The sequence below is a fragment of the Leopardus geoffroyi genome, chromosome C3 (assembly GCF_018350155.1).
Source record: "Leopardus geoffroyi isolate Oge1 chromosome C3, O.geoffroyi_Oge1_pat1.0, whole genome shotgun sequence".
Taxonomy (NCBI): Eukaryota; Metazoa; Chordata; class Mammalia; order Carnivora; family Felidae; genus Leopardus; species Leopardus geoffroyi.
Genome location: NC_059338.1, coordinates 119,035,863 through 119,049,487, shown reverse-complemented (window position 1 = coordinate 119,049,487; position 13,625 = coordinate 119,035,863). Strand labels below are relative to the sequence as shown.

The 13,625-nt window shown below is 32.2% G+C and overlaps 1 protein-coding gene across 1 annotated transcript in view; it reads left to right on the top strand.

The window, feature by feature from the left end:
* CNBD1 (cyclic nucleotide binding domain containing 1) overlaps positions 1-13,625 on the top strand; it is a 396,262-nt gene that overhangs the window by 243,496 nt on the left and 139,141 nt on the right. Inside the window, exon 6 of the mRNA XM_045454541.1 lies at positions 10,754-10,944. Coding sequence (XP_045310497.1) covers positions 10,754-10,944 — 191 coding nt within the window. The remainder of the gene's footprint in view (positions 1-10,753; positions 10,945-13,625) is intronic.

Genomic DNA, 13,625 nt, shown 5'->3' with positions numbered 1-13,625 from the left:
CAAACAAACCAACAGAAATTAGTTTTCTGAGGAAACAGATTTGTGGAAGTTCAAAGACTTCAATATGCCAGCACGCATTGAATGTTTCCTGCAGGATACTACATAGACACTAAATGATTGCTGAAACAAGTTACCTCAGTGTTTTCCTTACCCCCCTCAGGAAGCAGCTCTATGCAGCATACCTGGGGAATACTACCATAGGAGAAAGAAACTTCTTCCTATTAGCTTTTTAAAAAATATCTTATGTTAGAGTAACAATGTTTCATGATGTGTATATTCCTTAACTACTTTTAATCATTTGATAGATGTATCTTAGCTTTGTAGGACTGTCCCATTCTTATGTTTGAAGACTGAAATTCAGCCTTACTAGTTCAACTCTAGTGAAGGGTTAAACCAGGGCCTTTGAATCTGAAGCCAACCTTTTGTTTTCTTTTGCCTTTTCCTGCCTCTTCAAGCAAAAATAAAACATAAAATAAAATAAAATAAAATAAAAACAAAATAAAATAAAATAAAATAAAATAAAATAAAATAAAATAATTCGTTAGGTAATTAAATTCCTGCACATCTACAATATCAAGAAACAGTGTTTTTAAATGCATATCATCAAAAAGTTCATGGAGCAATATGTAACATTAACTGATACACTTCTTTTATGCATAATCTAGAATGTCTTTGCTCACATAATGGATATGGATCATAAAAAGCAATGTTGCTTTTATGATCCTTTCTAGTGTGAGAAGAGCTCTGCATGGTGATGCTCTTATCTACCAACAGATGAATGGTTCTTGATGTGATATGTCCACCTGGATTTAGTGTTTAATGTAAATTTCATCTTTTAAATGTTCAGAGTACAGTGTGACACTTTGTAAAAGTGACACTAATAAGAGGGTTAAGATGGTTTTTTAGTGGTAAAGGAAAATATATAGAACTGTTTATTTTAAAACAAGATAGAACATTGAAAAATGTGATCTTAGGGAAGATAATGGTGTTTAGTTATCATAAGTCAGAAGTTAGAACATGTAAAATAATAAAAGTTATTTAAATGATGTATTGGCCCCAAATTTTGTATTTTGTAGAGGAAATTAGTCAAATCATCAGTTTTGTATCCACAAAGTTTTTCCCATGAACTTTAAAAATTTACTAAAATTTACACATTTAGTATTAAAATGTGGTATAGCTTAATATTAGGAATCACAGTGAAATTTTCCAAAAAAAATATTTTGAGTCCCTATGTACAAATCTTCATGATGTTTAATTATTATTAGAAATAATGGCCATTATTTCTAAAGCTCAACTTATTATTTATATGGATTTTTTTTCAAGATTAACTGGCTTTTATTAACAACCATGAACCAAAACTTCATCTTGTTATCCAGGGGTATATCTTAATCCAGAAAATAATGGAGAATCCACCTAAAAGTTATATTTCTTAAGAGTAGATTTTTTTTTTAAATCTTTACTGAGATTTTTTTCTTTGTTTTAATAGACCAGAAAGCTTTTGATAACTACTTTATGTAATTTGAGGTCAGGAAAAACACATTTTTTGTGTGTTGTAGGTGCTTCTGTTTATTTTTAGAGGTAAAAAATATTCTTAATTTACCACCTGCAAACTTCTAGGCATAGATACTATAACACTTTCTTCAGGCATGACTTAACCTCAAATTCTTCAGCTTTCTAAAGCTATTTTTTCTTCTCACCTCACCCAACAAGAGTTGACTCTAACACACTTATGTTCATAATCTGAACTATGGCCTAACCTTCAGTGCTTGGACAAAATAACCCCTCAATAAATATTTGATAAGTTAATATATGCAATAATCAGTAGTGCAGGTAATTTCCAACCAATGCAATCTTGAATACACAGCACTGATTCACAGTAATTTTTGTTCATTGATAGTCTGAAAATAGATGTCACTCACTCATTCTTTCAGATAAAGTAACACTTACCTTTGGATTATACCAGTGAATCCTATAGTCATATACCCAGATGCCATCCTTTTGATCTTCCCATATAGAAGTTGAACTAAGATTCTGTTCTGGGCAACCAGCTATCACCAGGCTCGTTAGGCTTTTCACCTCTACCCATAAATCTTCTCACTATTTTGCAACATAGATGAGTTCATCCTGTAATAGATTGTTCATGGGTAGCTCGTCTGATTTCGGGGGACCTAGCTGAAGTTCTCTTTGATTTTTAAATCCTTAGAAATAGTCTGTTATACCCTGGTACAAGATATTTTAAATAATGTGTTTTATGAAAAATATAGATGTGTTTGCAACATTGCTTGCTTTTTGGAGAACTCTTGGGAGAAATATATTCAGTGGTTTTGAGACTTCCAGTCAAGTCATTAAAAAAAATCTCTTGTGGTTGCTAAATCAGATAACTGATTATATTAAACATTTTTTTAAAGTAAGGAAAATGGAAAAAAATGGTCCATTATCTCCTTGCAAATTTATAGGTTTTTACAGAGTTTGTTTTGTAATTTAATTTATTCCTGCCTCTGTTTTTTTCTTACTCAATTTTCCTTCATTCTATTTCTTCACTGATTTTTAAAACAATATTGTATACATTTTTATAAGCTTACTTATAATTCCTTTTAGGTAACAAGGTAGAGTCTAAATAAATGAATGAAATATTTTACTGAAAAAAATCAGAGTCCTTGGTCTTAACATATATGTTATAGATATGAACAAGCAATTTGAAATATGGAATTTTCTTAGTCCTTTTTTTGTGAGAACTAAGTAAAAATATTAAGAAATAATAAGTTTTAAGGTTATTAAAAACAATCACCAATAATTTATAAACATAAATTCTCCTTTTATGAAATCTCTACAAATATTTGACTGGAATGTCAGTATTGATACTATTCCAATGGAGGGTCTTTGCCCAAAATAAAATGAAATAAATTTCTTTTCACCCCTTCTAGTTAGCTCTATATTTACTTGAGTTTTTTTTAATCTTAAACTAAATATCCAGTTTTACTTATAGATTATCTTCCATAAGTTATAGGAATATTTAAAAAAAGGTTATGAGACATGTGTTTGAAATAACTTCTCCTGGCACCTTATGGGTGGAAAAATTGCCCCAAAGAGAAAAATTTCATGTCCAAAGATACCTTAATATAGTAAAAGTTGTGAAAAGGTTATTCATTGCCTTTGTTATGTTATCTCTGGGACCACTTAGAACTTATAATGAGGATACCATGAATTAAACCACCTGGCTTAAACTTCACATAACTTTCTGAAATTTTCCTAAACTCCCATCTAATGGGCTGAGAAAAAAAGAGGCAATCAAGGAGAGTTATTTTATTTCCCAAACGCAGAATTCTAAGGAAAAAAAAAATGAGTTAGTCCCCAAAGTTTTTATTAGATTCTTTGGAGAGAAATATAATAAGGATCATTAATTAAGCTTTCACTCATTCAAGTATTTGCTAAATGTCTAAAATAATCTAGGCAATGTGCTATGGGCTGGAGGAAAACAAAAAAATGTCAGAGATCCTTCTCCAAAAGGCTAGAATCTATTGGTGATATGGAACATGCAGAGTGTCATGACAGAAATTCTGTGAAGAAAGATCACAGAGGAGGGGCACTAATCAGGAAAACCTTCCCTGGTATATAGATAACACTTAAACTCAATTTTATAGGCCAAGTAAGAATTAGCCGGGTGACAACATGACTTTATTCATCCAATTATACCTCTTTGAAACATGTAAATCCCTTTAGAATGGTTGATTTTAGTTGAACCAGTGAGGGGGAGATCTTTAGCCCTGAAATCACAAACATGTTTGCTTTAATCAAACTTTATATGTGGCATTCAAACTTTTGAAAAGTCGCTACAAAATGAGTAAACTTTCCCTTATTAGTATTCTCAATTCCTTTTGAATGCCTTTTGTTCACCTAATTCAAGTGTGATTAAAAGATATTTTTAAATATGAGGTCCTCCACTAGGAAATTTTTTCAAGTCCCTATAAAAATTCTTTTTTGCCTTTTCATGTCATGAAGGTTGACTAGATAAATAATTTTAGGAAACTTATTCTTTTTTCTAAGATTTAAAAGTTTTTATTTATTTTTGAGAGATAAAGAGCACATGAGAGTGAGTGGGGGTGAGGGGGCAGAGAGAGAGGGAGAGAGAATCCCAATCAGGCTCTGTACTTGGGGCTTAATCTCACAAACCATGAGATGGTGACCTGAACTGAAACCAACTCAGACTGAGTCACCCAAGCACCCCTGATATTGATTCTTAACCAACTTGATTTTATTGAATTCTTTTACTTTTGCAAAGTCTGAGAGTCAAGATTTAATGCCATTTTAATCTATATTGTTTTAATTCTTACAGTCAAATTTTTCTTAGATGCTTGGAGTATTCTGTGTTTTTCAAAAATTTATATAAAATAATTTTGTGTATTTAGAAAATTTGAATAAGAAACCTATCTTATATGTTCCTTCTCATTGCTTAGGAATTTCAAATGCTTCTATTTATCTTACATTATTAATAAATATATTTTTGTCACAATTCATAAGTTTAACACCACTTTGTGATTTATTTATTTTTTTGTTAAAAAAATTTTAATGTTTCTTTATTTTTGAGAGAAACAGAAACAGAGACAGAGTGTGAGTAGGGGAGGGGCAGAGAGAGAAGGAGACAGAATCTGAAGCAGGTTCCAGGTTCTAAGCCATCAGCAAGAGCCTGATATGGGGTTCAAGCCCATGAAACCATTGAGATCATGACCTGAGCCGAAGTCAGATGCTCAACCGACTGAGCCACCCAAGTGCCCCACCACTTTGTGATTTTTAATTAATATTTCGATTGTTCTTTGAAAGCTTAACTCTATTGTAATTTTTTTCTTTAAACCTTTTTTATTGTGTTTACATCATTTTTCTATATATTAGAGGATCAATTTCAGATGTTACATGAATTCTGAGAATTTCCTGTTAATTGTGTTATAGTCCATACTTTTTTGATTCATTTTTAATTCAATTTATGTTATTTTTTGTTTGAGGATTTTCTTTTTCTCCCAAAATTTTTGTATGAAGAAGTCACCCCAAAGTTTATCTGACTCTGCATATATTTCTGAGAGTTCTTTTAAATTATTTTATTTTTAATATTTACCAAACTAATTTTGGTAGATTAATAAATAAGGAAAAGTAAAATTAGTTACATTAATTTCAGGAAATAATTGAGGCTCAACTTCTGACTTAACTTTGTAACAAAGCAGTGAGTAGTTTAATCCTGAGATTTTTTTATAAAATCAATGAAAGTAACTTCTGTGTATATATCTCTATATATTTCCTATAATTATATTTTTATATATACACATATGCATACATTTTATTTAATATGTGTACTTATACACAATATCATACTGCATAACTATACATATAATATACTGCATACATGCACAATACTCCTATATATGTAAATGTATGTGTTTTTGTGGGTTTGTATGTGTTGTGTGTATCCTTCAGATGTTGGAATATATTTGAAAGCCTACAGAAGTTAAAATGATTTGTGATTTTTAAGAATTTACTTAATGATTCTCAGCCTTAATTTCTTCATCTGAAAAATGTACTATGATGTATGACATTTAGATTATTAAAAAAATTCGTTAAAGCACCTAGCATAGGCATGGCAAATATTTGATGCTCAATATGTGATACTTGCTCTTCGTGACAAGTTTAGTGTGTTTGGATAACAGAAAGAGCTATGTTTCTAGATTTTGGAACTCTAGATAGAAAAGTTGTTTTTTAACAAGTTGTTTTTTAAAAGTTGTTTTTTAACAAGCCCTTTTTTTTTGGAATAGCCAGTCAACCCACTATTAAGATCTAAGAATATTAACCATATGGAGAAAATCTAAGGACAGGTATAGTTGCAATCCTAATCAAGCACTATTATTTTGCTCAATAATTAACAGTGTCCTTTTCCATGGTCTCTATTTAAATTACTCTCCATTTTCTTGTGAACAATTAGTTATAATATTAGTGTACTACCAAATCTCTTTCTAGATTTGTTTTTGTTACATAGTGTTTATACCATAAATATGTACTTATAGGTATACATATATTGACTTTTATTTGTTAACATTTTAAACTAGTATATATTACTTTAAAATGTGCCTTTTTTACTTAAAATGAAACATGACATCTGTGTAGGTCACACATGTTGTCTTACTTTACCACAATTGAAACCATAGTTCTATAAAACATATACTGAGACAGAGAGAGAGCAGGGCAGCAGGCAGGGAGAAGGTGCTGATGCTGACTTAGTTTGGCATAGTATTTGTTGTGTTTAAATACTGACTCTACCACTACTGGCTCTTTGAGGTAGGGCTGGGTTTTTAGTAGCTCAGTGACTTCTGTTTCCACAGTTGTGATATTGGAGCAATCCTAATACCTGACCCATAGGATCGCTAAGAGGATAAAAAGCATTAATATATGTAATATGTTCAGTACAGTGGACAAAGAAAGTAATAAAAAATGTTTATCATCTTGTAATTGCACATTTTTTCCTACAGTTTTCCCCCACTCTACATCTGCATAATATCCATTCTATTAACATACCATAGAATGACATTTCACTTCTAAACACATCAGTGTTTACCTGGAATTCAATATTTCTTTCCAGTCCTTTATTTTTTTAAGGTAAAATTTACATATAATGATGTGCATATATATATATATACACATACCTTAAGTGTATCACTTGATGAGTTTTGACAATTACTCTATCAAGATATAGAACTTTACCATTCCCTCAGAAAGTTCTTCCCATATTTCTTGCCAATCTCTGGCAACTGCTCTTTTCTGTCTTTCTTACCTACCTTCCTTCCTTCCTCCCTCTCTCACTTCCTTCCTCCCTCCCTCCCTTTCTTCCTTCCTTCCTTTCTTTTTCTTTCTTTCAGTATAAATCTATCTTGTGTGAAACTTTTAGAACTCTAACAAAATCAAATGATATGTACTCTTTTATGAAAGCCTTCTTTCAATCAACATAATATTTTTGAGATTCATTCGTGTCACATGAATCAATTGTTCATTCATTTGTATGGCTGAGTAGTATTCCATTGCATGTATATACCAGAGATTTTTTTTTATATATTTTCTTCTGGTTGGATACCTAAGCTGTTTCCAGCTTTTAGTTCTTTTATCCATTATGCTAATTCTGCTAGTAACATTCTTGTACAAGTCCTTTTTTGGACATCTACTTTTGTTTCCTCTGAGTAAACATGTAGATCTGAATTACTGAAACATAGGTTAGATGTATGTTTCATTGCATTAGAAACTGCCAGACATTTTTACAAAGCAATTGTACAACTTTACACTCCCACCAACAATGTATGAGAATTCCATTTACTTCACACCCATGTCAATTTTTGATTTTTTCAGTCTTTAATTTAAATTATTCTGATTTCTCTGTCTCTCTCTGTCTCTTACTCCACCCCTTGTCTTTCTCTCTTTCTCTGTTTTTTTTTTTTATATAAATTTCCTAAAATATGTTTGAATGCTGGCATTTTCTCTCTCTTTTTAAAAAATGTTTATTTATTTATTTTTGAGAGAGAGAACATGTAAGCAGGGGAGAAAGACAGATAGAAGGAGACAGAGAATCTGAAGCCAGCTCTGAGCTGTCAGTGCAGAGCCCAAAGTGGGGCTTGAACTCAGGAGCCATGATATCATAACCTGAGCTGAAGTCACATGCTTAACTAACTGAGCCACCCAGGCACCTCTCTCTCGCTGTTTCAAAATAAATGCACTTATAAAAATTCTGGTTTTTATAAGTATTGGAGATTCTTATATTTTCCTTTTACTTTTTCTGTATTTTTTTAATTTTGGAAAAAATATTTTTAGCAGTAAATTGAACAATTATTTTATGAAGTTTAAACAGCTAAAAAACACTTGTCAATGTCAGGAAAATAATTATAGTACTTGTAGCTTGGGAAAATATTTCCAAGAATTTAATTACATAAAGATACAAAGTATACTGTATCCCAAACCAATTGTAGTAAAGATAATTTTTCTGAGAACTGTTTTAGATGAATGGAGAAATGATTCAAGTGATTATGAGGAAACTAAGGGCATAGATTTATGTAACATGTTTAAATAAAATAGTTTATGCACTTTATATTAAGTGAAGTATTTCCAAATTAATATTGTTTAATATGAGATTTTAAGTATTATTCACTAATTCAAATATTATAATTAAGTCTTTTTCATCTGTATCTCTAAAAGTTTATTAATTCATGTTGGCCAAAAATTTTTTAAATAATCTTCTCATTGGTAAAATTTAGTTATTTATATCAGTTTTGAAATTTATAGTTTATTTAAACTCAATCAATGGTAACTGCCACATAAAAATTTATTATGTACAATACAGAAAATTTTGACACATGTAGATAAATCGATTTGGCATGACAGGGTTTGAACTGGAAGTTGAAGAACATGTGACTCTCCCAGATTCAGAATGAATGCAACACTAGGATCAAATCTTAGGCCCTCCCCTTGCCTCCTATACCAGCACTTGGTACATTTGTAGTACTTTATTTGGAAAGAAGGAATCATCAATATATAATGAATCATTTAAAATGGTATCTACCTATTACTACTAATAAAAGCATGGTATCTATGTAAAACATAGTCCTCTCTTTGCCATTTCAAATGCAACTGTCATCTTTATATATAAGTGGAGTTAGCACCTTCCAGAATAGAGCAATTTGACTTATTCTTTTGGTGAGTATAATTTGAGGACTGATGAAATCTTTTCTGACTAAAATATTTTCCATGAATCTCAAAGTCTACTCCCCCTCTAATTAGTTTAACTCCTTAAGGGGCTCCTTAATATTACAGATATTTAAAAAATGTAATTGTGAAAACTAATGCATTGTAAGTAGAGATTAATTAGTCAAATTCACTGTCACTGGGCCAAAGCCTGAAGGAAAAGGAAGGTTTTCTCCAGAGAAACAGAAGAGTTACATTCATCAGTAAAACAAACATATTTTATGGTTAGAGTTAAGTGAAAGTACAATATTCACAGAAACTGTTTTCAGCTGTGAGTAATAGAGAACTAAAGGACACTAGTTTACAAACGTTTAGGACTTATTTAGGTTACATAATAACGAAGTCACAAGACATATTTAAAGGTGAATTTCCTGAGATTCTCCTTGCCTTTTCCTTTTAGTTGCAAGATGCTTCTCCAGCTCCAACATCATAACTTTGTTCTAGATATCCGGGAAGAAGGAGTAGCATAGCATGCACGTTTGGAAAGCAAAAATTCTCCCAGTGTTTTATTAATTAGAATCATGTCACAGGGCGACGCATATAAGAATATCTGCAAAACGTAATTTTTAAACGCGTATGTAGCACTCAATAAAATTGTGGTTTGGTGGTAAGGAAAAAGGAGCATATTAATATTGGGTAGGCAATTAGCAGCCTTTGGAACGAAATTATTTCATAAAATGTACCTCTTTCTACAATTTTTATTCTATGCTAAGAATTGCCAGTTAAGTCTATACAAAAACAAAATACAAATGTATTTATTGGAAAACAGCTTTACCCAACTGCCTTTCCCCCTTATGTAACTGATCAAAATCATTACCACTCTTACAACATTTTATTATCTTTCCCTTTACAGTGTACTTTCTACAATGTAGTTTCATACAGCTCACCTGACAACTATTTAAAAGCAATGTGTCTGCAATGCTTTCACCACATGGATTAGATGTTTAGTGACAAGTGATATTGTGCTATCCAGAAAGACATCTATTTTAAGCTCAAGTATTCAGGCAAAACAACCCTTGCTTTAAAGAAGACCGAAAATCACTATCCTGTCGTCATTGTATACAGATGGTAACCAAGAAAGCCCCACTAATAAAGCACTTATTTAGAAAAAAGCAGAAAAGGCAAGCAGTTGGCATCTCTTAGACATTAAAAAAAATTGCCCCTAAAAATCAATTTGTAAAGTTTCTACTTGTAGCAAAATAATAAGAAAAATTTAAGAAAAATCTCTTTTCACAGCACTTGAATAATTTGCTCCAATCCTAAAAAGTAATGTAAACATTTGTAAAATGACATCATCTGGTTCCCAGGTCCTGTTTCTTCAAAAGGTCAGGTTTCAGAAGAACTAGAATGGATTTAAGTTGTACCCAAAATGCTCACAACTGAATAAACCAACCAAACTTACACAGGAACATAGTTAAACTTTAGAAACTGGAATTAGAGGAGCGATTGTGGAGAGTTAAATTGTGAAGTATGAGAAATACTGGAAAAAACTCTTCCTCCTATTAATGATCTGCATCTCCAAACTAGCTTCTATGAATAATCATCATCATGTCCAAAGAAAAGACAAAAATTAATAATAGATATATATTCTTACTTATATAAAATAAGCAAAATGGCATTTTTGAGGAGGAGGTAACATTTTAAAGAGTTCAAGGTGTTTTCTGATCCTATTTTTCTCAAAATGTCTTAAATCCATTAACTGTAATATGCTTTCAAGGTTCTTTTTCCAGAATCTATCAGTTCCATGAGGATTGATTATTGTAATTGTCAGAAAAAAATTCTCCAGATGTGGAAACATGTCTTTGCTATTCTTTTTTATTTGAGTAAATTATTTGTGAATATCTAAGTTCTATGTTAGAGTCCTCATTGAATAGAAGAAATCTACTAAAAGCAATGCAAGTGTAACATGATGTGGTCATGTCTATACCAAAGAACCTGGGAAATAAAGTCAACAGTATATCTTTTTTTGTTTTGTTTTGTTTTGTTTCAGTGGTTGGAAATGATGGATTTTATATAATACTGAAAGGTTCAGCTCGACCTCAAACAAAGGCATATAAAGATCTGATTGATGAAAATGAGTCAACATCCTCTTTCATACCTCAGAGTTTCCAAGGATTTGTTTCCAACGAAGACTTCAAAAACATACTTGCTGAGATGCACACACCTTCATGTGATCCAATGGTAAGAAATGAATATTTCCTTTTTCCATAAACAACCAAAGTATCATTATTGTAAAATTTGATCTCTGATATGTAACTCTAGATATCTTGAGTGAGTTCTTAAGTATTAAATATAAAAAATCTTTTAAAAATCTTTATATCTTTTAAAAATGAAAATTATCCTGGGGCACCTGGGTGGCTCCGTTGGTTGAGTGTCCGACTCTTGGTTTTGGCTCAGGTCATGATCCCAGGGTCATGGGATCCGGCTTAGCATGGAGCCTGCTTGAACTTCTCTCTCTCGCTTTGCCCACCACTCCCTGCCCTGCTTGTGCTCTCTCTACATATATCTAAAATTAAAAAAAAAAAAAGAAAATTAAACTATTAATATTGGACTCGAAATTTGTTTAAGAAATTTTAATGAAGGAGGCCTTCAACAACATACCACCCACTGGCAGGGATTATATAGTATATTTGATAACCAGGCCAACTAGGATGGCCAATGTGATTGGATCACTGAATGAGGAAGAGGGAGTTTGAGATAAGGGAGGGGGAACAGGTAATTTGAGGAGAAGAATACAGAAGACAAATCATGAAAGGTCTTTTTAATCAAGTTAAGAATGTATGCTTATCCTATTTATCTTAAGAGCAACGCTAAGGTCAAGGTGGTTCCATTACAAGGTCTTGCTTGAAGAAAATCCTGTGTTTATATGTATTATCAAGACTATCAGCTAGCCAAAAAATTAAAGTTCAGTATTTTTTGGATCTCTGGATACTCTCTGTGGGTATCAAATGTAGTTTGACTAGAATTGTAGCTAAAAAAAAAGCCAGTTTTAGATTTAGAATAGTCAAGATGTTCAGGATAGAAAAAACAAAACAAAACAAAACGATGAAACCAATTAAAGCCAAATTATTCAGCACTACGGTTTGAAGTCAGGAAAACCTAGGACATTCTCAGGTTCAAGAAGAATGAGGATGGATAAAACTATGAAAGAAAGATGAAGATAAAAAGTGAGACAAGAATATAAAAGTATATTGTTGCTGATCACACAGGAACAGGTAATGTTTCTGATCTTTCCTTTTTTTTAATCTTTATTTATTTTTGGGAGGGGGTGGTGGGGAGGGACAGAGAGAGAGGGAGACACAGGATCCAAAACAGGTTCCAGGCTCTGAGCTGTCAACACAGAGCCTGATGTGGGGCTCGGACCCATGAACTGTGAGATCATAACCTGAGATGAAGTTGACATTTAACTGACTGAGCCACCCAGGTGCCCCTGATCTTTCTTGATAGAAATGAAAAAGAATACATTTGTCACTCAATGGCCACATACCAGGTACCTGATGCCATTTCATTATACTTGAGGAAAAAAATACCATACTTGACACAGTAGCTATAAGTAGAGCTACTTCTTGGTCCACTTTAATGTAGTCAACTCTACTCTTCCAGGACATATTTGTTTGTTCATTTGGTGAGGGCAAAACTCATGAATAAATGGGAATGTGATGGGACCACCACTTCTGAATTCTGCATTAGGTCTGTGAAAGTAGTACTAATCTGTCATTCTGCTTGGGATGAAGTGTGTTTTTCTCCAGTTTAGTTGAGTTGTCATTAAAAAGTAAAAATGGTGTGTATTTAAGGTGTATATCTCAAATGTAAATAAGGTAAAATTATCACCACAATCAAGCTAATTACCATATTCATCATCTCACATAGTTATATTTTTGTGGTGAGAGCACTTAATATCTACCCTCTTATCAAATTTCAGGTATACAGTACAGTATTGCTAACTTTAGTCCCCTGCTGTACATTATATCTCTAGGATTTACTCATCTTGCATAACTGAAACTGTGTAGTCTTTGAGCAATATGTCTTCATTTCCTCTACCCCGCAGTCCCTAATAACCAACATTTTATTCTTTGCTTTTATGAGTTTGACTATTTTATTTACTTTTTTTAAATGTTTATCTATTTTTGAATGTGGGGGAGAGAGAGAGAGAGAGAGAGAGAGAGAGAACATGAGTCGGGGAGGAGCAGAGAGAGAGAGGGAAACACAGAACCCAAAGCAGGCTCCAGGCTGTGAGCTGTCAGCACAGGGGCTCAAATTCATGAACAGTAATATCATGACTTTAGCCAAAGTCAGATGCTTAACCTATTGAGCAACCCAGGCGACCGAGTTTGACTATTTTAGATTACACATGTAAGTGAGATCATAAAATATGTGTTTTTCTATGTCTGGCTTATTTCACTTAACATGGTGTCCTTCAGGTTCATCCATGTTGTAACAATTGACACTTTCTTTAGCCATTCATCCATGGATAGACATTAAATTGTTTCCATATCTTGGCTATTGTGAATAATGATGCAATGAACATGGGAATGGAGATATTTCCTTGAGAGAGTGTCATTTCTTTAGTTGTCTACACAGAAATGAGATTAATGGATTGTATGGTAGTTCTATTTTAAACTTTTTGGGGAAACTCTATATTGTGTTCAGTAATGGTTGTACTAATTTACATTTCTATAGTATACAAAGATTCTCTTTCCTCCACATCTTTCCCAACACTTACCTTTGTCTTTTTGATGATAGCCATTCTAACAAGTGTGAAATGATAACTCATTGTGGTTTAAATTTGCATTTTCCTGATAATTAGTGATATTGAACACTTTTTCCTATATCTGTTGGCCATTTATTCTTAACATATGAAA